The sequence below is a fragment of the Carettochelys insculpta genome, chromosome 1, assembly GCF_033958435.1.
Source record: "Carettochelys insculpta isolate YL-2023 chromosome 1, ASM3395843v1, whole genome shotgun sequence".
Taxonomy (NCBI): Eukaryota; Metazoa; Chordata; order Testudines; family Carettochelyidae; genus Carettochelys; species Carettochelys insculpta.
In genome coordinates, this window is record NC_134137.1 from 195,415,625 (window position 1) to 195,443,185 (window position 27,561).

Here is a 27,561-nt window from a genome sequence, read left to right on the forward strand (position 1 = left end):
GCCCAGAGTGGCACACAAGCTGATTTGCATCAGCATGTGAAGTGGGAGGTCAGCCCCACCCCTCTGCACCAGTGCAGCCAGGAGTTGGCTCAAAGCCATGCCATCTGTGGATTAACAAAAGACCAGCTAAGGCCACCAACAACCACCTAAATGGTAAAGCTCTGCATCTTAATGTATTGTTTAATTAAGCTATTGTAAGTAGGACTATTAGTGACTTTAAAAAAGTATCAGTGGCACTCAAACCATACATAGAGGTCAAAAGGTCAAATTTCAGCACTCTCTCTTAGAAAGTTTGCTGAACCCTGGTGTAGAGGCTGTTACCAAGGTCAGGATCCCATTGAGCTAGTACGACACAGTCCCCAAAATCCTGCCAGCTACCCTGATTTTTATAGTGTGTTGAAACAAAACCCAAGAGCTGAGCATTCTGAAGTCAGGACTAGTCATAATCATTATGATTGAAATGTTACAGTCAGAGCCTATGTCCTGGTAGTCAAGCTATAAGCATAAGAGAGCTCGCATATTTTCCATTCATTGGATTCCATGCTGAGTACTCCTTTTTTGAGGTTATACAAATTAGAAAAAGAGCCACGTTTGAAATATTTAAGTATCATAAGCTGAGCAATATTGCTGTCTATGTCTCAGTACCAGTCACCTTTCAGGCAGCTTTTCATAATCAGAGGCATTAACCAGGGTTCCTTCCAATTTCTTCCACCCACAGGTGGAATAAATATTGTTACGTATACCCAGGCATGTGCAGATGTGCACCACCAATGAAAACACATGCTACCTGTTGTGACTGGCTGTAGATGCTCCACTAGTCAGCTAGGTGATACCTGAATCTCTCCTGAGAAGCTGCCCAAGCACTTAGCTTACAGGGAACACTGTTGTTAATTTTTAAATCTAGTGTTTTTCCAGTAAGTGTCAGTGTGAAATTTCAGAAGGGGACAGAACTGAAATCTAAAGGATTAAAGTTATAAATCTGAAATGTGTAAAATGATTCAGTGTGAAAAAGTGAGCAGGTATTTTGTTCCCAAGGTTTAATTTCAGTCTACACATGGTCCAGTTTTTGAACTGAGTTGTTCTCCATTTCCTGGAGCGTACTGTATCTTTATAATTGATCACCAGAATCTCTTCAGTGTAGCTGAAGTCTTGTCACATTCTGAAATGACTTATTCATGTCAGTTTTCCTGCATTTTTGAGATGAAATGTCTTTTTTTTTAGGTTCTGAAATCAAACCAGGCAAATTGATGGATAAACTTTAGAAAAATGCACTTTGTGCCCTGGAAAGAATTACTTTGAGAAACTGTGGCATTCATTCACTGGTTTGGCTAGGTATTTTCAGGGAGATGGTTTCCTTTGTGATTTGTAGATTAACTTCTTTCATCATTTCCCTAAAGCCAAGACAGTTTCATTGGTTCTGACACAGAACAAACAATTGAAAACATTCTTCAGTAGTGAAATATTCCATACTTCACTTTCACAGTTGAAGGTATGGAAGAAGAAAGATGGTTATAGGCAGTGAAACGTGAAGGACAAGTGGTAAGCCTGTCACAGATGCTGATAGCTTGGCAATGGTTGTACATCATCTTCCCTTCGTTGGCTCATGGACCCTGTCTCAGCTGAAATGCAAACGTGCAGAATGACACATTTATTTTTCATCTTAAACCTTGATAATTTCAGGCTTCCTGTGCATCGCTGATTTGTTCCATTTCCCTCTGCTCACCACAGATGTGCTGCCACCAGTGCCAGGCCAAGGGGATAAAACTGCCACTATGCTTTCTGATGGGGCCATTTACAGCAGCATTGACTTCACCACCAAAACTAGTTACAACAGTTCCAGCCAAATCACACAAGCTACACCATATGCCACCACACAGATTCTGCATTCGAACAGCATCCATGAGTTGGCAGTCGACTTACCTGATCCCCAGTGGAAAAGCTCAGTTCAGCAAAAAAATGACCTGATGGGATTTGGTTACTCTCTGCCGGACCAAAGCAAAGGCAACAATGGTGATTCCTACTTTTATTTTCCTGACTCTATTTATACTAGATCTTCTGTGCATGAATTAGAAAGTAGTAGTTTGTGATTTACTGTTCAAGTTTACCTTAACCAATAACATACACCTTGCATGTATGCTGTTCTTTACACCATCTTAAAATTAATTATTCTGTATTTCGTCCTCTTTGTCTCACCGTAATCTCTATCCCATCTTCATTTCCGTTAGGACAGGCTAGGTAAAACATTTCCCACAATCCTACCACATCTGCTTCTGACTTGCTAACTGCATGTGCTTGTGCTGTAAACTAATCACATGATGCCACTATGACCTTTGCCCTTTAACCCTTAGCCTTGCTTTACATCCCTGACTACCGATTGGCTGAGGGATTGTCTAATAGAATGCCACACAACCAGTCACAGGATTTCAGCACCAGCAGCTCTCACAACAGCTCAGAAAGAAGTGGCAGCCTTTCAGGTTGGTTTCTTTACAACGTGTAAAGAGAAGTGTTTGTGTTTGTAAGCAGCTTGCTCTGATTATTACCATGAAAGAGAGATTACTTCAGTCACAGTTTACAGTCAAACATTAGTGTGTCTGTCTATTTAGACTTCACTGAACATGTCATTGTAGTCTATAAAAACATGCTCTTACAAAAACATATCTTATTTGTCCAGGCTGCACAAGAAATCTATTTAGTGATAATAAGAAAATCTTTCTAGCCTTTCTATCTTGTACTTTTTAGTGGGATTTCAAATCTTACTTTGTCCCTTCTAGTACAATGTTGAATTGATTCCAAAATCAGTCTTCACTGTACAGTACAGATTACCTATGTTGAGCATCCTGAAAAGGTTAATTATTTTGCAGAATCATTATTGGATCCCAACTCATATGAGAAACAGACAAATCTCAGGTGCAGACAAATCCTCAGGATGGTGGTATACTTCAAAAATTGTTTCAAGTCTGCATACAAACATAATGTAAATAGTATGTGTGTGCTGCATGCTATACTGGAAACATAACACATTTTCACTGAACAACAAATAATATTGCTTCTTTATAAATACTCTGATTTTGACTTAGTTAAAAATTATTATGGTAAAATTATGCACTTTAAAATAAAAACAAAACAAAAAATCTTGCACTTAAAGTGAAAGTACAGGTTGAACCTCTCCCATCTGGGACCCTCGGGACCTGATCATTGCTGGACAAGAGACTTTGGCAGACTAAGGGAGGTCAATATTGTCTAACACATTACTGACATTTCCACTGCTTACTGGGCTCTTGGAAGACATTTAGGGGTAAATTACAGCTAAACAACAGAACGGAACACTGAGAACCAGGACTGAGTTTGTTTCCATAAACAAACTTTATGGAATCATGGGAAACTTGGCCACACCCTGATAAGTGGTTGTCCAGCTAACTAAAAGCATGCTGGATGAGAGAGTTCCAGATTAGAGAGGTTCAACCTGTATATCATTATATTTAAGCACAAGAGGAAAGAGTTCCAGGGATTTTAACTAGAGATACTTTTTTATTTTTTCTGTAACCTTTGAAATTCTGGTGTAACCTGAAGGAGCCATAATAATACAGATCAATTTAAGAAATGTTTTGTGTAGCTCAGTTTTAATGATGATTGAAAATAAATGTTTAAGTCAGACAGCTATAACTGTCAGCCTGTAATTTAAATAGCCAAAAGTAATCTTATATTTGATGGGCAACAATTACTTATTCCAGTTAGATGGGGAAAGTAAGCGTATTGTGTTGATAAAAAGAGAATGCAAGTTAATATACTGTGGGGAGCATTAACACATCTTACAAAATTGGTTCCTCTGCATTCATATTGTCAAGTGCAGATATTTCTATGCTAAAATATGAGTCAGTACATGCTAAGTATGAGAGAACATAATCAAGATTTTAAATATGTTGTCCGCACTGCAATAAGTCCAACAAGTAGACTCTGAGGCCTAGATTCATTCATATATTTAATAGTAGAATCACTGTACCTCAGCGTGAAGAGACCTTTGAGTTTCTGGCTTGACAAGCATGGGAAAATAAGACTTACAAGGAACAATATTCAGATATACACTTTGATTCTAGTTCTCCGTTCCTCTGATCAGACACTGGAATACTTTTGCTTATAGCGAGTTAGGAGAGGTTAAATCCCTTTCTGCAAAGTACCGTGTGGCCCATATCCACAAGGATCAAATAATACAGGTTGTGAATATCTGGGTACCTGACCAAAGCCAGACGATAGAATTTGGTGGAATATGGGAGGTCAATGTCTAACACGTTACCAACACTTCCACTGCTTACTGGGCTCTTGGAAGCATTTAGGGGTAAATTATAGCTAGACAACAGCACAGAACACTGAGAGCCAAGACTGGTGGCTGTAAACATACTTTATGGGTCCATGAGAAACTTGGCCACACCCATGATAAGTAGTCATCTGGCTAACTAAATCTTGCCAGATTGCAGATGTTCCTGGCCAATAGAGTTCTGGATTAGAGTGGTTCAACCTGTACAAGTTCCCATCTCACATTCTCCCTCTTCTCCCTGAACATCCTCCTCTGATCCATATAGGCCACATTCTCCTACTATCTCTCTCTCCCCCCACATTTTTGACCACCAAGCCTGTGTTTCTCTCTTCACTTTCCATTCTGTCCTCCATTCCCTGAGATTCCTCGTCCCTTCTCAATACTCTTCATGTCTTTCCTCCCTGCACAATATGCCCCTTTAGTTTGCTACCCATGTCTTCAGCTTTTATCTTGCAAATCTCTTTCTTTTCCTCCCAGATTTATCTCCCCTAACGTGATCTCCTACACCTTTGCCCCCCTTTTCCCAAGGCTGTCCTCTCAAACAGTCTCCCAAGTTTATGCATCTCGTTCCCAGTAGCCTCAAAGTCTCCAACTACTTGTCGCTTCTCCCCAAGGTCCAGCTGTTGCAGCATCCTGCATTCCCCAGCTCTCCTTACCTAAGGTGGTGGTCTTGTATTCATGACCAAGTTTCCCACTTTTCTGGGATCTCTAACACAGTTTGTGGTGCAATCCAAACTAATGAGGGGGTATATTATCATCTGCCCTGTAACCCAGAGTGCTTCCAAATGCTCTGCTTCATTGTCAGATGAAAGCTACCAGCCAGCATACAAGTCTGCACTGTGAGTTCTTGTGTGTTAAGCAGCTCTGACTCAGCAAGTGATGACAAGACCGTGCTTGTTACACTACTGCCACAGAGTAGCCTCTAGCAGCCTTGGTGATGCGTGGTAAGATGACCCCAGCTCTGCCCCCAGTGGTAAATTTTCTCAGAACTGTGCTCTGCCCTCTCCTGCACCATTCAGAGAGAGAGACCAAGATTTGTTTGTTTCTTCAATAAAATAAGAAATACATTGAAGAATGTTCAAGGTGAACTCCTTACCAGTCCACCTGCCAGCAAGATGCTCCCACTGTATAGGATCTCCCACAAAGTCCAAAGTTCTCAATACCATTGTTACCTTAGGTGAAAGATCCCTTCTGGCTCTTTACCTCACTCTTTTATAGTCCAGTGCACCCTTTAAATAGATTATTCGTTAAGTGTAAAGTTCATTCAAAGTGACACAGAGTTCGGGGGTGAAGGAAATTCCTTGCTGGTTTCTTTCGCTGCCAGTGTTTGCTGAACTGCAAATTGATCTGTTTACTTCAGTCTCCTCCTCTGCTGTGATACTAAATGGTGCTCTTCTTGGTGGCTTGATGGTCTGAAGCATCATCTATATATAGTAGATTCACATTTTTGCTAATTGTATCTTGGAAGCATCTTCAGAATAGTAGAACCATATTCCTTTGTCTAGAGTAGGGTAACTTTAACCCTGCCTGACAGATACTCTGAAATAACACAATTTCCAATGTGCTTGTAATTTTGAGTTACTCTTCTGCACATCGGCATGAAACAATGCTTATTATTAGTGTGTTATTGTTTTGATATTTTACATAATACCTTGTAGATACAGGTTATGTCATTAGTGAGCTGGGCAATACTGAAATGCTCAGGCCAGTTGAGACTGATTAGCAGATAACAGTGAGCCCCTTACTGTCTGCACTGAGATGTTATTAGGGTCATGCACCCCTCAAATCTATATCTATGCTTAATGTTCCCAGTCTCCTCTGACTTTCCTTGCCCCAAGTGCCTTCCTTGTTTTCGTCTCCCACGGGTTCTGTCCTGCCTATCATGCCCGTTGTATTTAGAGTCATCTCTAATGGAGTATGGGGTCTGGGACAACACCCCCTCACGAAGCTTCTTTTTCCATTCACAGTCTTCCTTTCCTAAACTTTCTGCATCTCTTTAAAATTCCTCCTGTATCTTCCCCCAAAGAAGAGGAGAAGAAAAGAGACTGCTGTACCCATCTCATAGCTAGAACACCTTCTAACCTGCTCAGCATCCTTCCAGTCCTACCAGCCTGCTGCCTCTTACCAGTGCTCAGACACTTCCACACAGAAGAAAAGGAACAATGGCAAAGAAGGCTCAGAGCTGAGCTAGCTACAAAGGAGAGTCTCAGGCTGCTTCTATGCTATGAGAAAAAATCAAATTTATTAATATTGATTTTGTAACTCTGGAATTTATAAATTCGATTTTGACTATCCTCAGCTCCCCATGTGTTCCTCACAAAGTCATCTTATTGCTGCAACCCTCAATTGGCAAACAGCAACTGTTGCAGTTGTGCATTGTGGGAACTATCCCACAGTTCCCTCATTCCTGTAGCCTTCTAGGTATACTCGTCGTTTTTTGACATCATCTTCCCACATTGCACTTTCCTTGCTCCCCTCCTCTGTTAAGCAAATGTCCATTTTTCCTGTCAGAAGAAAGGACAATTAGAGATTGCAAAAAAGTTAACAGAAACCTCTTTCTTCTGTAACTGAATTCTCAACTGGCCATCCACTGACTGTCCCTACCCCCGCCACACCTGTGATTGCATATGATCCCTGAAAATAATCCAGGGACCCTGAAAAGCTTGAAGACTGAGATGATAGGAAAGTTTTTGAAAAAAGATTGTTGCTGAGAGGAGGGTCTTGGGCTTTCCAGTACACTATGAGGCTTCTGTGAACAGGCTGTGTTCTCAAATGGCCATCCACTGAGCATCCCGCCTCCTGTGATTTCATCTGATCCCTGAAAATAACACAGGGACCCTGAATGTAGTCTCAAAGTTAGAAGAAAGATGATAGAAAAATCTATGAAAGAAGACTTTTGTCTTCTCTCTTCACTACAGACACTGTAAACATGGAGGATGGCAGTGAAATCTCATACACTGATCTTATAACAGAAACAGAAATCTCAACTGGCCCTCCACTCTGTGTTTGAGGGGATCAAAGCATGAAGAAAGACAGGAAATGTTAGGAAAGAGATTTTATAACAGAAATGTCAAAGCAGCAGGTGTCTGTAATGAATAGCAAGAGCCCAAAAATATTTTTGGCGGGGAGGGTGTGGGGCCTGTGGTCTGCGGCTGCAGAGCTGGTTGCAATGTTGAAGTGATTGATGTAGTCCCCCCAGATATCTTAGCGAACAGGGAAGACAGCCCCCCAGCAGCAGCAAGCCCCACTGGTCCCTTGCTAGGGGTGGGGCGGGGGAACCAGTGGGGGTCAGTTGAGTTAGTTCCCCCAAATATCTTAGCCACACTTGGAGCCCTAACTGTGTGCAAGCCAGGACATGGTGCTGCCTGGCACCATGGTCAGCACTGAATGGCAGACATGTCGTTTTATTGGGTTGGGGGCCACCCTGTGATGTGGCTGAGTGGAGGAAAGACCCCAACTGCATGGCACCAGTGGAGGAGGGTGGGAGAGCACACAAATGTAAACCTCTGAGAAGTTTCTTGGCCTCTTATTCAAGCATGACCTCCACAACAACCTTGCTGCCCCATGTTGTGGCAGGGCAGCAGCTGGCACCAGGCAGCTCAGAAAAAAATAAGTGTACAGACAGAACCACAAACTCCTTGCTGGGGCTATTTGTAACGGGTAAATGTGCTCACGCTGCTAACAGCAAAGAAAGAAAGACATTTCTCAGGCTCGTGTACAAACATGATCTGACAGCCCCAGGCTTCCTGGTCCCAATTTGAAATTCACGGTCTGCCTAATTCCTGCGCACCTGGAGAGCAGTGGCCACAGTGGAGTGCTGAGTGGCACTGTGGATTACATATGGGACTCCTCTGAAAGCCAATAAATTCAATTTTAAGATGTGGTGCATCCACACTGGCCTTTAATTGAACATTTGAATTCAAGCTTGACACTACACCCATCAGGTACTTACGATATTGTAATATCGATATGAGTATTCCCTCAACTGAGCTCATGCTATTTACAGGAAAGACAGTCACGTGGTACTCTCGAGCTAATTGCCTTAAATTCAAATTTATCTTATAGTGTAGATGCAGGTTATGGGAGGAGACGTGAATGAGTACTCCTGCATAAAGCTGCAGCCTAATTAAGAATAAAAGACTTGCCAGACTGGGTCAGATTAAAGGTCCATCTAACAGTGTGCAATGCCACGTGCATCAGAAGGAATGAACAAGATGGATAGCTCTCAAGTGTTCCACCCCTTCACCCATTCCCTGCTTCTGGCAAATAGAGGCTGCGGAAACCATCTCGGCCTATCCTGGCTAATACTCAGTAATAGACCTATAATACATGAACTTACTTAGTTCTGTTACAGTCTTGGTCTTGCCAACATCCTCTGGCAGAGTTCCACAGGGCAACCACGCATTGTGTGAAAAAATTATTCCTTTTGTTTGTTTTATACCTGCTGGCTATTAATTTCATCTGGTGACCCCAACATCTTGTGGTATGAGAAAGAGTAGTTAATGCTTCATTATTTACTTTCTCCACACCAGTCGTGATTTTATAAACCTTTATCATATTCTACCTTGTCACCTCATTTCCAAGCTGAAAATCATTTTATTAATCTCTCCTCATGCCACTAGTAATTTTTGCTGCTCTTTTAGCATCCTTTTTTAGCATACATTTTTTTGAGATGGGATGACCACATCTGCACATAATATTCAAAGACTGGGCACACCATGGCATTACACAGAGGCAATATGTACTTTTCTGTTCTATTATCAAGCTCTTTGTTAATGATTCCCAACATTCTATTAGGGTTTTTTTGTTTGTTTGTTTGTTTGTTTTACTGCTTGTGCACATTGAATGGATGTTTTCAAAGAGCAACCCACAATAACTCCAGGATCTTTTTCTTGAGCAGTAATACCTAATTTAGACCCCATAATTTAATATGCAAGTTTGGGATTCTGTTTTCCAATGTGCATTCGTTTGCATTTATCAGTATTGAATTTTAAATACCATTTTGTTGCCTAGCCATGTAAAAGTCACTGTGTAGCTCTTCTCAGTCTGCTTTAAACTTAAATACTTTGAGTAGTTTTGTATAATCTGCAACTTTTGCCACCTCAGGCTATAGTTAACACTACAGCAATCTGTCAACAGAAGTCATTCTTGGAAGAGATTTTCTAACAAAACGTCTATTGCCAGAGTGTGGCCACACAGAAAAGCCAATTGTGAGACCGCTCTGCTCTGTCAACAAAGTGGCCAGACTGCTCATCTGCTCTCGCAACAAAACTGACACCCAAAAGTACAGCAGACATGTCTACCCATGGTCTTGGACACCTTGTCCATTGAGAGAAAGCCCCCCAGAATGTCCACATAGCGTTTTTTTGCCTACAGAATCTGTCGACAGAATCACTGTGCCTCATGGCTGAGAAGCAGAAGGTCGTTGGCAGGAGTGCCGACTTCTGTCAACTGTCAACAAAATGCATTTTGTGTATCAACATGCCACCAGTTTTGTTGACAAACCTGGGATTTAGTTGTTAAAACTTGCTAGTAGCCTCACTGTTTATTTTTCCTGATCATTGTGAATATGTTGCATAGAACTGGTCCCAGCACAGACCTTTGAGTGACACCACTATTTACCTCTCTCCATTCTGAACACTGACCATTTATTCCTGCCTTTTGTTTCCCATCTTTTTAACCAGTTACTGATCCATAAGAGGACCTTCCCTTTTATCACATGGCATATGTCTGCTGACTCTCCCCAGTTTAGACCAGCTGAAAACAGCTGTTGTCTCTTCCAAGCTAAAAGTTTTGTGTACCTCTTCCTCCACCTTTACCATTTTGCCCTTTGCTGAGTCTCTTTACTCATAGAGCTGGGATGAGGCAAGCAGGGCCTGCAGCTTAGTTTGCACCACTATCTGTCATTCAATCATGGCTTAGAAATGTTGTCTTTCTTGGGGTATTGTGGCCTCTGATCTTGTTTTGGCTCATAATTTTTTCTGACTGAATACTCCTCTCATCATAAAATGAGACTAGGATGGGAAGGTTGGATTAGGCTGTGCTTTCAGAATCCAGCCTTTAGGGCAGGAGATGCTTCATCCCAAATATGAGCTTTTGAGTTAGTTCACTTAACTTTTTCCTGTAGAATCAGGAATCTGACATGGGAACAATTATTCCCCTGGATTCCATCACAAGATGGCTGACTATTTGTAGAGTTCAGACTTATTGTTCTGGTTGATACTTCTGTGTTTTGCTCAGGATGTCCCGGTTCTTCCATGGTAGCCACAGGTTTTTCCAAGGGGCTATAGACTAGCTTACATTTTATAAGCATAGGGCTAGAAGAGATCTCAGGAGGCTATCAAGTCCAGTCCCTGCCTCTTTGACCTAGTCCAACAAAAAATAGCGTGAGGATATTTTTCTTAATCGTGGCTAGCATCTTCCTTACTCTAGGCTGGGATTAAGAGGACTAAATTTTGTTGATGTGGAAGAGGAACAAAAATATAAGGGGAATATTTAATAATGGACCTAGAGATGCTAATTGCTTCAGTTGTGTGATAGGCTTCTTAAAGAGATACTGCTGACTGCTCATTGAGACACTATATAGATTGTTTGGGTAACTATTTGGGAAACCTTGTATCCACCTCCTTTGACAGACTGACACACCCACATTGTCTAGTCCTTGTATTACCACCCCCCACAATACACCACAGTTTAGGGATGACTTGTAAGGGTTGATTTGACAAGGGAGGGTGCTGCAGCACCAGTCCATGAACACTCACTCTCAGTTTGACAGATCAAAACAGAGAGAGGTTTTTTTTTGGGGGGGTAGTTGTTTTGTTTTTTCGTGGGAGGAGGTTGGCTCTTTGTTTTCGCTTGCCATTCCGCTATTTGTGTGTCACTGCAGGTGACAAAAGGAGTGATGACTGACTGTTATAATTTCACAGAAGGAGAAAAGTTCATGCTTTTCTATATATTAATCCCAGATAGCTTGTGCAGCCATCATAGTGTATTTAGGCCTACCTTCCTGTCTATTTTAGCAGTAACCACAAGTAACCTATTCAAAGCAAAACCATTCAACATCTCAGTCATTCAGGTGTATGCACCCACGTCGGACAGTATGGAGGAAGAGATTGGACTATTCTATAAAGACTTGACAAAGGTGGTGGAGGAGATACTGAAGGAAGATGTGTTGATCATTGGAGGAGATAGGAATGCGAAGGTTGGAAGAGATAACAAAGGTTGGGAGAGAGTCATGGGAAGGTTTGGATACGGAGAAAGAAACGAACGAGGTGAGAAACTACTAGAGTTTGCGACAGAGCATGAGATGGTGATCTGCAAAACGAGATTCCAAGAAAAGGACTGTAGGAAGTGGACGTGGTGATCAAATGATGGGAAGTCCAAGAACATGATAGATATAATTTTGATAAGAAGAATGTGGATAACATCAGTACAGCAGTGCCAAACTTTCCAAGGAGCAGATATACACTCAGACCACACTCTAGGGATCGCAAATGTCAAGATAAAACTCAAAAGAAAATGTAAGACACAGTTTAAGATAAGAAGAGACGTGATGAGGCTATGTGAGGAAGAGACAGGGAATGCATACAGAGCAGCACTCGAAGAGAAGATTAAGAATATCGCCACAGAGAAAGACCTAGATAAGAGAGTCACAGGGACAGCCATCACTATAGAAGAGGCAATTGAGCAGACTGTTCCAGAAGAAGAAAAGATCAATACAAAGTGGGTTACCCAGGAGAGACTGAAGTTGGTTCAAGAGAAGAGAGCGCTGAAGATCAGAAGAGATGTTTCTGAGATGGCAGAACACCAACATAGGATGAAATGCAATGAGGTAAGGAAAGCAGCCAGAAAGAATAAGGAGAAATGGTTAGAGGAGCAATGTGAAGCTATCGAGAGGTATTACAGCGAATGTAAAACCAGGGAGGTGTATAAAACAATTAGGAATATTAATAGGAAATGGCAACCAAAGCAGATGGTGATCAAAGAGGAGAACAAAGAAGTGCTCATGAACAGGGAGAAGATTGTGCAGTGATGGACAAGATATTGCACCAATCTATACAAAGCGAAGTTGGACCCAAGTGTCTCAGAGAGACTGATTGAAGAACTGAAAGAGATATCTCCCCCGAGCATTGAGAACAAGACCAATATTTCAAAGGAGGAAGTAGACAAAACAGTGAAATGACTAAAGAACAACAAGAGCCCTGGAAATGATAAGATCGGGGGAGACGTGATCAAATACGGTGGAGAAAGCATGATTCAGGAAATACAACAACTATGTAGTATGGCATGGAAAGAAGGGAAGGCGCCTAAGGAATGGACAAGATCTGTGCTAGTGACAATACCCAAGAAAGGAAGTACATTGGAGTGCAAGAACTACAGAACAATTGCCCTAATAAGTCATCTAGGCAAGGTGCTGATGATGATACTGACTGAGAGACTAAGGTCACAGATAGAAGAACATATAGTAGACGAACAAGCGGGGTTCAGAAAAGATAGAAGCACCATACAGCAGATATTGGCACTAAGACTGATAGGGGAAAAAGCTTGATGAAAGAACAAGAACGTATACGCTTGCTTTGTCGATTTTCAAAAGGCATTTGACAGTGGAGATCAGAAAGTGACTTGGGCAGTGTTGGAGTCATATGGAGTGGATAGCAGACTGATATGGTTGTTGAAGGATATCAATGAGAATGCAGAGGCAGTGGTGAGAACATGCGGGAGTTGGGAAGTTGGTTTAAAACAAGTAGAGATACGAGACCAGGAGATCCAATATCACCAAGTATCCTCATTGCACATCTGGAGAGAGCGATGGACAAGATCAAGGAAGAGGTAGAAAGGATATCCGTGCACAGGAAAAGAATTAACAACTTGAGGTTCGCGGACAATATAGTTATCATTGAGGAAGATGAGGAGAAGCTAGTGAAAACGGTGCAAGTGTTATATGAAGAAAGGAAGCAGTACAGACTGATTATGAATACTGATAAAACAAAAACCATGGTATTTGGAGATAAGGAAATAGGAAGGGAGATCAATGTCCATGGTATTGAACTAGAAAATGTACAGAAGTTCACATATCTGGGGAGCAGCATAATGTATGATCTAGACTGTAAGAAAGAAATAACGACTAGAATAGCGAAAGCAAGAGTGAGTTTGAAGCCGATGGACAAGATCTAGAAAAGCAAAGCAATTAGCTTAACAATGAAGCTGAGCATTTTGAAAATGTGTGTATTCAGTGGCATGTTGTATAGATGTGAGACATGGGTGATAATGAAAGATTTGAAAAGAAGAATATTGGTGTTTGAAAGGTATAGAAAGATTCTGAGAATAGGATAGATGTGGAAGGTCACCAATGAGGAGTTATATAGAAAGATACAGCCGAAAGAGAACCTGCTGCAGAAAGGTTATAAAATGGAAGCTACAACTATTTGGGCATATTTGCAGACTGAACGATGAATGAAAAATCAAGACCCTGGTATTCGGCATCATGGATGGTTCGAATAGGAAAGGCAGACCCCACAGAGAGTGGATTGTTGATATAGTAGATTGGTGTGGAGCTGGTCTACAGAAACTAAGCCACTCTGCACTGGACAGAGTGAGAGAGGCATCAGACACCAATGGGCACTGATCCCATGTGATCACGTTCATGATGCAAGTAACCTGCAGGAAAAGTCAGCAAGAAGGGGCCTTTGGCAAAGGGATTTTTCATTTGTCGTCTTTTTCCCCATTTATAGGAAAGGGCATGACCAAGTTAGTACGCACTGATGAATAGCTATATGTTTGCATCAATTTTCTGCCTTATCTTGTGTTCAAACCTACACATACGGCTATGGCCAGAAAGGTGTGATAGCAGCAACAGGCCCCTGCCCTGTTGACTGAAAGGTACAGTTAAAAGTCAGATAATGTTATTTTGTGGTGCTTTCCTGACCTTCTCTTGGAATTTGCCCATAAGGACTGACATCATACTTGGCGCATAGGCATATAGTTAAAGAGGAGGCCCCAAATTGATGTAATCTATGAAATCTGGATATTTCAGAAATTCTGGGAAGATGGAAGCTTAACTTAGCATCAGTATTTAAGCACAAAGAGGCAGAATAAGCTATATAACACATCGCCATGTGTGGCAAACGTGTGGGTCCAACACCAAAGGGTTTTCTTGACACCAAAATCCAGATGGACTCGTGCTCATGAGCACCTTTTTCTTATCTCTATATTTGTTCTATATCCAATCTCTCGAAATCTTTAAAGTCTCTTTACTTCTCTACTGTACTTACTACTGTGATATATCCTTCACCCACTGGAGCAGAGCAGGTCTCAGCTCTGAGAACTCTGAGGCGGTAGTAAGTATTGTATTTTCTCTCCTAGCACAAGTATAAACTACAAGTGAAGTTAGTTAAGTGAGCTGCGTTAGAATAGTTAAGTAAGCTCATTTGTTTGTAATCAGATACTAACTGCAATGTAACTCCATTCAGTTTGTATCTGTTGTTTGTTGTTTAAATACCGTCATGCTACTAAAATAAACAAACCATAAATTCTGCTAAACAGTGTTGCCAGTGTAATCACTGAAAATCCCAAGAACCACCTCAGGAGCCCAGGGCATATCTCACTTCAGACTAAAGTTGAGGAAGGGGTAGATGTGAACTTTTTTAAGTCAGATTGGCGAGCCTACCCAAACTAATAACTCCTTTCACAAATGCTTGTGGCTAACAGCAGAAAAGAAAAAAAAGACAGAGGGTTATTTAAGTAATATTACCTCTTTTGTACATGCCTTACCCCTCAAATTACATTTTTCATGGGGAAAGCAGATAAAATAAAGGGAGGACAAAAACAAGAAAAAGGGCAGAGAGGCACGGAGAAGCAACAAACAGATCTGTGGAAATTGATGGGTTTCCACCAAACACAGGGTGGCTCAAATGGACATAATACAAGAAGGTGGAAAAGACCAAAAGGAAGTGTGTACAAAAGAGGATACAAGGCAAGGAACAACATGATAGGGGGTTGCGGAAGAAGGACAGAGGCAAGTAATGTTACCCACCACATTTCCACCTGCATCTTTCTGGTTTTGCTTAGCACATTCAGTTGTAATACCCATTTCCCATCATGTCCACAAGGTTTTGCATGATTTCTATGCAACAAGCCATGTGAAGGGTACTCTCCTACAACAGTTTGAAAGGCTCATTGATATTTTTTAAAAATTGAACTTGCTAATACCATTTCAGCAGAAACTCAGTTACTTTCACTTTTATGTTTTGACAACCATGCTTGTCATTCTGCTGAAAGAAATTGACTCTAATGGCAAAGTTTTAGGTTGTGTCCTTAACCTCTCTGTTTTCCACAGTAAAAGATTATGCAAAATAGTTTTATAAATACACTGAAATCTGACATCTGAAAGAATTTGCTGTGGTCTATTATTTTTTCCAACAATGAATGTATGCAGGCTTAAAGCAGACATGAATAAATCAATAAATATACTTCTGATAAGAAAAATGCTTCTACTTTATTCAGTTTATGCACTATTGTGATGAGGTTTTATGGGGGTTCATATTTTAAAAAAGAAGCAATTTTCATCAATTATGCAGAATATTTTTCCCATTCTATCCTATTATTATTTAGAACCTTGTAACAACCTTAACATGTTGATGCTGATGTTGCTAAGATATAAATACATCTTTTTGGGATATGCCATCTGGAATCCAAATTGTTCCAAAGAAATGTATACAGTCAATATATTTTTTCCCATTATATCTCTGTAACTTTTGTTGATTTTGCAGGTGGGAAAGGAGGAAAAAAGAAGAAAAACAAAAATACTTCCAAGCCCCAGAAAAATAATGGATCTAACTGGGCCAACGTCCCCCTACCTCCTCCTCCAGTGCAGCCACTCCCGGGCACAGAACTAGAGCACTATGCAGAGGACCAGCAAGAAGCAGGGTGAGGCCTTTTCTTTTGCAGATGTAATCAGTGGTTCTTCATCACTCACTGTCCTAATGTGAATAAAATATCCTTATCTTAGACGGTCTGCAAACCGTGGCAGTACTTTCCTGGTTCTGGTAGAAAAATATGCATTCTCCGTAAAGTAAGGGCCTTATGCTGCAACCTTTCATCAAGTAAATTGTAAATTTCTCTGTCTCTGACTCTCCAAAATTACTTAATTTTCCTTTCTATCATCTCTACTTTTTTCACACTAACCTAGCTTAACCTAAGATCTCTATCACCAGCATCTCTTGTCAACACTTAGAAATGATATAACCTATTATTGTTTGTCAAAACTCTTCTGGAAGGAAAAAAGAAATTTTTTTACACTGTTCTGATATGGGTACAAAAGTTTTTATTTGCTTCCTTTCAGAAAATGTGCAAAGGCTCAGGTCCATTTTATGTGTTTCCCCATCACTCTGGCATAAGCAGTATATTGTTATTTAATCTCTGTCATGCTTACAAGGATTGACATATCCCTTAAAAACCGCTCCTTCCAAAATGTAGGTGATCAAAGAAATCTAAAATATGGACTACTAGCTGAGTTTGGCCACCGTTATTTATGCTGAATGGCATTCAGCTTCATGAATGTGTGGCATGACTTGCTGAGTAAGATTCCAGGCTCAGTGACCATGTTAGAATCTGTAATGGTGCATATTATACCTAGAGTTGTTTAAATATATTTTTTCATCCATACAAAAGTGGTCAAATCAACAGAAAGTCTCTAAACATTTCAATCAACCAAAAGATGCATTTCTCTGGAGGAAACAATTTTGCAGTCCAAATTTCATCCAGCTCTGTTTGTTATATATATATTTTGGACTTCAATATATTGTCTAAATTTAAGGATGTTTTTCCAAAAATGCAATTTATGTTAATAGAGTACTATACAAAATTAAGGTATAATAAATAAAAATAATGTTATAGATCCATTTGGTGTGTTAAAAGCCATGTGTGTTGCTATTTAACTAAAACTTTTTCTGCAGTAATAGGCAAATGACTTCCATCTTCCTGAAAGATGACAAACTGATACATTAAGCGAGTGAATTGACATATCATCTAGTGAAAGCCTTTGTGACAGAGGCCTTGACTTCTTAGTTGCATGAAATATCTGTTACATAGCTGAAACAAATTTTATTAGTCACCATGACAACACTAGTTATTTACGGGTAGTATAATCGGCACACTTCCAAGTCCCACACAGTTCAGGCTTGCTTTTTACTGTGTTTATCTTTCAAATTATACTTTTTAGTTACTTATGTCACATTGATGGTAATGGCAACCAGACTTTCTAAATGACAAAAGGAAAAGTAGACTTAGAGGCTAGATCTGCAGCTAGCATAAACAGGCACAGCTCTACTGAAACCAGCAGAGTTACACTGGTTTATACCAACTGAGAAGCTAACCCAGCTTTGGACAACCAAGGCTAGGGCCTTCCTACCTCTCAGTGGGGCAACAAGGATAAAAGTGGGCATGTACACTAGCCAGGACCACAAGAATAAGAATACATGCATTGGATTCTCCTTCTTGATTCATTTGCCTTTCCAACACAAAGCGATCCATTTTTGTGTCAAATTAAATCACTGACAAAAGTAATATAAAGAAGCAGAGGGAGCACATGGCTCTCACAATGCTGTGTACAATCAACACACACCTCACATGTACCCTTGCTCTAAATTTGAGACACTTCTTATTTTGCCAGGGGCTGCTTGATTCTCCCCTTCACTGCAGTCCACACCCCATATTACCCTTTCCCTCAAACACCCACCCAGACGCTTCACTGCTTCCTCCCTGGAGCATGTGCCGTCCCTTCTTCTTCTTTTCCTCCTCCTTCTCCTTTCTAAGCATTTATGGAGCACTTATCCATGCCCCATCTTCCCCCTCCATCCCAGCACTTGTATGCTGTGAATCAGCTGATTTGCAGGGCTCAAGCTCTGGGAGAAAGCAGGAGGGGATGGGATGGAGTGGGAATACACACAGTGCTCCAGGAGTTCTGGGAGGAGGAGCAGGACCCTCCCCTCACTGCAAGGCCACCAGCACATGAGAGGTGCTGGCTGTGGCAGGGCAGGGGTGAGAAGAAGTTGCACAGGTAGCATACAGAACCTGGTGGGCTATGTGCAGCCCACCACTGAATTAGCCAGTACGGTTTTGGCCTTTTCTGCATTTTTTCTTTCAACCTGCTGAAATCAAATGCAAGTTGAGAAAAATCAAGTTTATGCTAAGTGTGTCATCTGTCATATTGAAATATTGGGGAAAATAGTTGCTTAGATTTTTCTTTTTATAGTTTTATCTTAATTAGTTTGAGATTTCTAGCATAAATACTCTGCATAATGTCACATATTTGGAAATGACCATGTCGCACAAGAAAACTGAATCCATTGAGATAGGCCTTGTGATCTGAAAATGAACGAACTAATATCAGCATGAGAGTGTCTGGAAGAATCCAATCTTCTCTTCTCCTAATCCATGAGGTCCCAGATACAGACTATCTCTTCCAGGTTAGTTTGTTTCAGAATAATGTGGCTGTGTAGACACACCCTGGATGACCTCTTGAGTCCTATTCCAGTCCTAGGAGTCTATGATAATGCAACTTGAATGTACTTTCTCCCATAATGTGATAGACTAGAAATAAAACTTCAGATTGTAGCCTTCGTGGCCTGAGGCTGCCTTTCTGTGTTTCTTTATAGGACTGAGCCATTTACATTTTTTTTTGGCTCCTGTGTTGAAGATGTTTAGAAATTTAGAGTGGCATTTAAATAGTTCCAGTGGAGAGTAGTTAGTAGGGGTGGGGCTGGCAAATGGTCCAGGTGCATGATAAATGCAATTTACCAGAGGGCTTTGTGATTTATCGTAGGTATATAGCCTCCACTTGTGCATGGCACGAATTGGGTGTGATGCTGTTGTATGAATTGAATATTTTTTCTAGGTTGCATAAAATACAGAAAGGCTGTGTGCACAGTTTACAATCTTTGTGGAAATCATAACTTCTGAAATCACTACATGTTGTGCTTTGAAAGACAAAGATGTAACGAACTGTTGTGTTTTACATTAAAAGCCATGTTCTCTCCCCTTTTTCTAGCTCCCTTGTAGTGAGCAGGAGCTAAAGGGGGCTGGCACATGGACCAAATGGACAGATTTTAAAAGTATGTAGGTGTCTAAAGATGCAGATAGGCAAATAATGGAATTTTAAGAAGCACCTGGGATCTACTATTGAAAATCCAGCTGGATGCCTAAACACCTTTTTAAAAATATGCCCTTAGGCGGATGTCTGCACTACATTCTAAAACTCAAGTGCTACATTGCTGTCTTTAATGCTGTAGCATGCGCCTGAGTTTCTAGACCCAGGCTCAGAAACTTGCTGCCATGTGTTTTAAAACCCAATGTAGATATATGCTAAATGTCCAGATGAGAATTCCTCAGGACAGGACATCAAACTAGACTAGGCATCTCCTGTATCAACTACCTCCCTCACTCCTGTATCTGGACTATATTAAAGGTCATGTGGTGAAGAGCAGGCAATAAAACAGCATGTGAAAAGGCTGGTTCTTTTCCCAGTAACAGATTAATTTAACAACTCTGCAGAAGTGAAGACTGGGTTTCATATAGAACAATAGTAACCGCAAATCTTCCAAATCTCGCTTGGCATGGTCCAATATCTTTAGTCACTGCTCTGGGTATTGCAAGAAGAGACCTAACATATGTTTATTAGAAGGGTGGAAGTAAGCAAGTGCTATGACTAAATATTTGAATTCCTTCACTGTCTCTTAATCAGTGGCTTGGGTTTTCATGGCTAGATGCAGGTAAGCCTTTAATATATTCTTTTAGCTTAATAACCCTGAGAAAAAGTTTATTTCCTTTGGCAATTGTGAAATAACCCTATCTAATCAATATTTTTAAACAGGATAATGGACATGTGACTTGTAGCAAATGTTATTCAAATTGCTTACCTATCATAAGGTAATTAAAAAAAAAACAACCAATCTGACAAATTTCAGTAATTGCTGCTGTACTTATATTTAAAATAACAATTCTACATATCAGGGTGGTCATGCCCCGTAAACATCTTCCAAACAACCTCAATGTGCATCTTCAAATTCATCCTCAAAACTAAGCTTTGCTGAGTTTGTACAGCACCTAGCACAATGGGGTCTAGTCTATAACACTGGAGTCTTAGGCTCTAGAATAATGTGAATAATAAATAATAAAGATGCCTGTCTTTCCCTGTAATATATTGAGCATTCTAGTTTTGGTAGACACTAAATTTACATGCTCTTGATTTCAGGTATGACAGTGATGGTTGGTGTCCTCCTTTACCAGTTCAGACTTACTTACACCAGGGCATGGAGGATGAGCTTGAAGAAGATGATGACAGAGTCCCAACACCACCTGTCCGAGGGGTAGCCTCCTCACCAGCAATCTCCTTTGGGCAGCAATCCACTGCAACTCTCACGCCTTCTCCACGCGAGGAAATGCAGCCAATGCTTCAAGCCCACCTGGATGAATTAACCAGGGCCTACCAGTTTGACATAACAAAACAAACATGGTAAATATTTGAATTAGACAAATATATTTGAGAAAATGATACTGTAATAATACAGAATCCACTGTCAGAATCCTTAGTGCTTCACAACAACTGAAGCTGCTAATTGAAAAAAATATATTAAAAAGAGTATCTCTGTGGCATGAAAAGGGGAGGCTAAATTAGGTACTGTATTAAAATTGCATTACAAATACATCTAAAGTTGATATGCATCCCGAATGCTAGTATATGCTATTGATCAACCCCATCAGCAGGTAACTTTTATCCACATATTTCAGAATACCAAATAAATAGAAATTATTAGAACTTTAGAAATAACAAGGCACTAAATAGTTATTTAAACTTCAACTCAGGCACCTTCATTATCAACAAAACTTTTTTTTTCTTTTTTGAGAATTAGCTTCATTCCCATTCCAATGAGAATGACATATCTGCATGGCTAAGAGTTTTCATATAATGTTGAACTATCACCTCTAATTTTAATAAGAAGAAAATGGAAACAGCAGGAAAAAGCTGTTAAATTACAAAGAATGTAGCTGGTCTTTTAGACTTGTTTGCCTATTCAAAAGAAGAACAAGCAAATATCACTGTAACATTTTCACTATAAAACAAACATTAGATGCAATCTCTTCAGGGACTAAAAAAGAACTTTTTAGCCGCACAGGACAAGAATTGAAGGTCAGTTGATTTCTGGATGTCCCTTAAGTAGTAGTTGTCCTTTTACAAGTTTTCCATCTAGAGAAAATAAAAAATTGTCTGAGAATTTCAGAAGATAAATATAGGTAGTTGCTGGATGGCACTCCATGGCTACGTCTACACGTGAAGCCTACATCGAAATAGCTTATTTTGTAGCAACATCGAAATAGACTATTTTGATGAGTAACGTCTACACGTCCTCCTGGGCTGGCAACGTCGATGTTCAACTTCGACGTTGCGCGGCACCACATCGAAGTAGGTGCTGCGAGGGAACGTCTACACGCCAAAGTAGCACACATCGAAATAAGGGTGCCAGGCACAGCTGCAGACAGGGTCACAGGGCGGACTCAACAGCAAGCCGCTCCCTTAAAGGGCCCCTCCCAGACACAGTTGCACTAAACAACACAAGATCCACAGAGCTGACAACTGGTTGCAGACCCTGTGCCTGCAGCATGGATCCCCAGCTGCCGCAGCAGCAGCCAGAAGCCCTGGGCTAAGGGCTGCTGCCCACAGTGACCATAGAGCCCCACAGGGGCTCGAGAGAGAGTGTCTCTCAACCCCTCAGCTGATGGTCGCCATGGCGAACCCCGCTATTTTGAAGTTGCGGGACGCGCAACGACTACACGGTCCCTACTTCGACTTTGAACGTCAAAGTAGGGCACTATTCCTATCCCCTCATGGGGTTAGCGACTTTGACGTCTCGCCGCCTAACGTCGAAGTTAACTTCAAAATAGTGCCCGGCGCGTGTAGCCGTGACGGGCGCTATTTCGAAGTTAGTGCTGCTACTTCGAAGTAGCGTGCACGTGTAGACACGGCTCATGAGTAAAGAAGCAGGCATGCTTCCTTGGCAGAGAAAGCCCACGACTATATTGAACGTTAGTTGTCATAAATAGAACAGAGAGGTAAACAGTCCATGCCAACTCAAAACCTGCAGTTTTCTCTTAGATGTCTCGAGGCCTATTTACAAGCTGCATTAAATCAACGGGGTAATTAAGCACTACTGCACATTGACTAGTGTAGGCCCTAGCCCGTACCTCAGGCAGTGGCTAATCCTGGCCCATTCCAATATCTGACTTGAGTGGGCACACAAATCTGTGCTCTGTCTGTGAAGCCTACCAAGCTGGGTTTCGCAGCTGTTTTGCTTCCACTGGCCTGCAAACTGCAGGTGCCATTTTGGTGGCAGATGACACTGTGGATCTTGTTTTGACATCTATATTCTTTTGGGTAGGGTCATCCACCTGATTTAAGCTTACAGAAGAACACCCACTTAAATATACATTACACCCATAAATCATATATACAAACCAAAAGTTAACTCACGCCACCTGAAAGCCTTTTAAACCAGCAGACAGGCAGAATTGCTTGGTTTACCTATAAGGTAGAAATCTCTTTCCCTGCTGTGATGGGGTTCAGGTGTCCCCAAACTCTTCACCGCATCCACAGGCGGGAGTGACTCTCTTTCAGCAGGAGAACAGTGGGTTTTTAGCCAACAGGGCACAGCGTGGTACAGTACAGCAGGCAGAGACAGTCATTCCAATTCATGTTGGGGAGAGGAGATCCTGAGGGGCCCCCGGAGCTGGGGTCTTGCCCCCTCCATCTTCTCTCTCTCTCCCAGCCCAGACTAACTGCTTTCCATCTCCCAGTTCCAATTCAAACCCCTTAGGCTCCACCTCCCCCTTTGTCTGCAGTTCAGAGGTGTCACCTGATCACCTAGCTTACCCTCAGCAGGAGCCCCACACACTCTGTGAGACACACACACGTATCCCCCACTACATCACATCTCACCCCACTTCCAGACCAAACTCAGTGAGGTCACTGAGCCACTGACCTGGGGAAGTTTGAGGCATCCCCGTTTGATAAGGCATCTGCTATACCCTCAGTGCTCCCCTTGATGCATACCATCTCCATGTCACAATCATGCAGGGGGAGGCTCTACATCAGCAACTTGGTATTGGCCCCTTTCGTGTGATGCAGCCAGGCAAGCCCCTTTAGTTGCCTCGGGTTGGGTGGTCTCCCTGCTTTGGCCCCCTGGTCCATCAGCCATGTTCTCAAGTTGGGCAGGCAGAGCCCATAAAGCTGCTGCAGCACCAGCAGATCAAACAGTTCCTCTCTGGTCTGGGCCTTGCACCATGTGGCCACTAGTTGAAACAGCTGCTCCAGCAAATGTTTGGAATTCAGTTACAGTCCACTAAATGAAGGTGCAAATGCTTTCTACCCTCGGCATTTAGCCATACCATGAATATGGTTGTGTGTCTCAGTTTCCCCTTCCATGCCATACAATAGGTTTGGAATGTTCCTTCTCATGTGAGAGGTTGCAAGACTAGTTACAGGGAACAACAGTGACATTTCAGAATTACAAACGCCTTCAACATACAATTCATGCTTATACATCAGTAGCAACACGTTAAATGGCTCTTTCCAAACATTCAGTACATGGTACAATTCTACAACTTTTGGTAGCAGCGCCCATTGGTTACAGCAGTCAGCATGAGTAACAAGAGCAAACCCATTGCAATTATCCATTTGCATTGCTCTTTGGAATACCACAACCTTTGTGTAACATCCTTGAGAATCTGGCATTTGGGGGCTAAATGGCTGAGGCCTTTCTTTGCACGATCAAGTTCTAATTTTCTCCCTGGCTCAGTGGGGTGGAAATCTGATCTCTCTGGGTGTGCTCTCCTTTCTAACAATAGCTAGGCCATTGCTGATCCTCAGAAAGACCTCCTCCTCCCAGACATTCTAGGAATTTGCACACCAAACTGCTTTCTGAAAGTTGCTTTGTGAGTCCCAGACACAGAATCCACATGAAGGAATCCCTGCTTGCCACTTACTGGCCCACCAGGTCCACAGCTCCTTTGTCCTTCCACCTCCAACTTCTGTCCCCTGTGGAATCAGAGTTGGAGTACATTGTGAGAATATAAGTGTTTCCAGCATCTGGAGATGGGGAATTGCTGGCCATCTCCTGCATCCTACAGAGATTGACTGTGCAGCTGTTCCGCTCCACATACTTAGCCACACTATCTTTCCTCTGAACCTGAGACCCATTCTGTTCACTTACAACACCAGCCTGGAGTAGCACTACATTCCCAGTAAGCTGGTCACTCCCAGTCACTTGGTTATCGCAGGGCTGCTCACATTCCCTGAGAGTTTTCACTTTGCTTGGGCCAACTTCCAGTTGCTGAGAAACCTTTATACTGCCTGGTTTGGATCCATCCAGAGCACAGCCAGTGGTTTCACACTCAGGCAGGTCCTGGCCATCAGGAACCGAAACAAACTTCTCCAGGCAAAGGGCTGGCTCTGGCTCTTGCAGACAAGCACCTTTCCTGCTCACTCTCCTTCACCACACTCCCATTTTCCACAATCCCCACAGACTTCTCAGGAAAAGTTTCAGAGAAATTATCTTCCTCAAGAGCTCCCTCAAACAACAACTCACCCTCAACCACTCGCACTGCTCCCTTGAGCCACAACCACCTCCTGGGTTTTACCCACACCCAGGATCATTTCTGGCCCATCAGGCAGATTCCCATATAACCCCCTTCCAGGTAGACAGCTAGTACCACCAGACAAAAGGTTAAGATCACTTTCCTCCCTTCTGCTACCAGCTTCTTTATTTTCATGAGGCAGCATAACTCCTTTGCCAGTCTGCTCTTCCTGTGTCCTGGCTAAAGGATGACTCTGGTCAGACAGAGTCCTCTCGCCCCCCTGCAAGCAACACCTCAGCATCAGGCAAAGAACAAGCACCAGAATTGTCTGGTCTCTGGGATTCCCTGATGATACTAACTGAACCAGACTGAGTTAAAGCATCGTCCTCCAAGAGACACTGAACTAGGCCCACTTCCCATCTGGGCTTCAGCTGCACTCAGATCCAACTCAGGATCTTGGCCCCATCTCAAGCCCTGACAGGCTCAGACAAAGGATTCACTTCCCTAGAAGCAGAAGCACCCTTCCTTGCACCAAAGACCAGCGTCCTTATCAGGGATGCCACTGCCAATTCCAGAGACATTCCGTCTGTTCCAGCCGCCATGGCTGGATTCAGAGTCATGCCTGGAATGCTCTTTCCGGGTTCCCTCTCCAGCCACCCCAAGCTGGGGGACTTCTCAGACAATGGACTAGTTTCCTCGTTGGCACCTTTTTCAAATGCAGGCTCTGCTGTCTCCCCAAGCATGCTGCTGCTGTTCAACACAGACAGACAATAGGAGGCACTCTCTCCTTTGTCCCAGCCCCCCTGACTTGTCTCAGACACACCCAGAAGGTGGGGCAGCTTCTCTCACAGACAACTTGCCATTGCCAGTGGACAAACTGCTTGCCTGCGCAGACACACAGGCACCCTTCTTCGGCCCAGGCCTGGAAAACTCTTCGCAAGTCTGTCTTGGCCTCTGGTAGACAATGGGTTGGAATCACTCTTTAAACTGTGGCAGGCCATTCGGTTCAGAGCTCCATGCAGTCCAGGGTTCCCTCCCCTGGTCTGGCTTCACCCCTGCAGGAGTTCCTTAACCCTCAGCTCTGCCATTGCACATTCACGCTCCCTTATCCAGTTCCTTTAATCTCAGTTCAGTTTCCAGGTGCTGCCGCTTCACAGCACAGTTGCTGAGTGGGGTTGCATACTCACAGGACGATGCCTGCTGCACTCCACGATTCCTGGAAGAATCCCTTCAGTCTGTCAGCCCCCTGGCAGGTCACTCAGCCCCTCCGCCTTCTAGGACCGATTCCAATGGACACCCAGGAGTACCCCTCCTTGGGTGTGACATGCCCGCTGAGGGACCATGACCACACTTGCTTGGGTTCAGCCACAGGCCCCTCCACCTTGGGGAACTGCACCTCGCTGTCCTTCAGCAAACCTGGGTCTCGCTGTCCCCTCTTCTTCCTCCTGCACCCCAGTCACTTTCTGCTGGATGCTCCATCCTCAGGGTGCAGTAGATCCCACCTCTGCCACCAGTGTGATGGGGTTCAGGCATCCCTAAACTCTGCACCCCATCCACAGGCAGGAGTGACTCTCACTCAGCAGGAAAACAGTGGGTTTATTCACCAACAGGACACAGCGTTGTACAGAAGAGTCAGTACAGCAGCCAGAGACACCAATTCATGCTGGGGAGAGGCGATCCCAAGGGGCTCCTGGAGCTGGGGCCTTGCCCGCTCCTTTGTCTTTCTCTCTCCCAGCCCAGACTGACTGCTTTCCAACTCCCATTTCCAATTCACACGCCTCAGGCTCTGCCTCCCTCTTTGTCTGCAGTCCAGAGGTGTCACCTGGTTACCTAGGTTACTCTCAGCAGAAGTCCCACACGCTCTGTGAGACACACACATACCCACCCCCTACAGCACACCTGCTCAGTAAGTTTCCTTCATGACTTTTTAATAAGGGATGGGGGGCCATTTTGGAATGATGCTATACAGTGGCTGCGTCTACACTTTCTCCCAACTTCGAAGGGGGCATAGTAATCAGGTCCACGGGAGATTACTAATGAAGTTGTGTGGTGAATAGACATCCTCTGAATCTGTGAAGCGGATCTTGGTTGGCCAGCATGATAGAAAGCTCAGAATTTGTCTTCTTGACGTCAAAGGAATAGGTCAAAATTCTGAGGAGTAACGGGAATTCGAAGTAGTGTGGGCCCTTCAAAGTGCCAGCGAGTACATACATGCCAGCAATTCAAAGTTTGATGCTTCGAAGTTGCTACAGGGGAAAATTAGCCTAATAAAGTGCTGCGTATTCACCATAGCTCTTCATTAGTAATCTCCCATGGCCCTGATTACCATGCTCCCTTTGAAGTTGGGAGCAAGTGGAGACACAGCCAGTGAGTGACACCTGCTCTACATAATGTGTTCAACTGCAATCAGATGACCCAGTATGGTCTACTACTGGCGCAGACAAAATGTTCTGAGACCTAGCCTCCCTGGCCAGTTCATCTGGGGACCTATTCCTTTGACATCAAGAAGACAAATTCTGAGCTTTCTATCATGCTGGCTAACCAGGATCCGCTTCACAGATTGCAAACTTACAAGTTAAAATGTCACCAGCTTCTGACAACCCTCTTCTGGCCTGTCAGAACAC

At 42.7% G+C, this 27,561-nt stretch overlaps 1 protein-coding gene across 1 annotated transcript in view; it reads left to right on the top strand.

The window, feature by feature from the left end:
* The window catches only part of ROBO2 (roundabout guidance receptor 2), a 707,829-nt gene that overhangs the window by 638,349 nt on the left and 41,919 nt on the right, over positions 1 to 27,561 (top strand). The window contains exons 21-23 of the mRNA XM_074983473.1: positions 1,729 to 2,010; positions 16,081 to 16,237; positions 20,562 to 20,822. Of these exons, the coding sequence (XP_074839574.1) occupies positions 1,729 to 2,010; positions 16,081 to 16,237; positions 20,562 to 20,822 (700 nt within the window). The remainder of the gene's footprint in view (positions 1 to 1,728; positions 2,011 to 16,080; positions 16,238 to 20,561; positions 20,823 to 27,561) is intronic.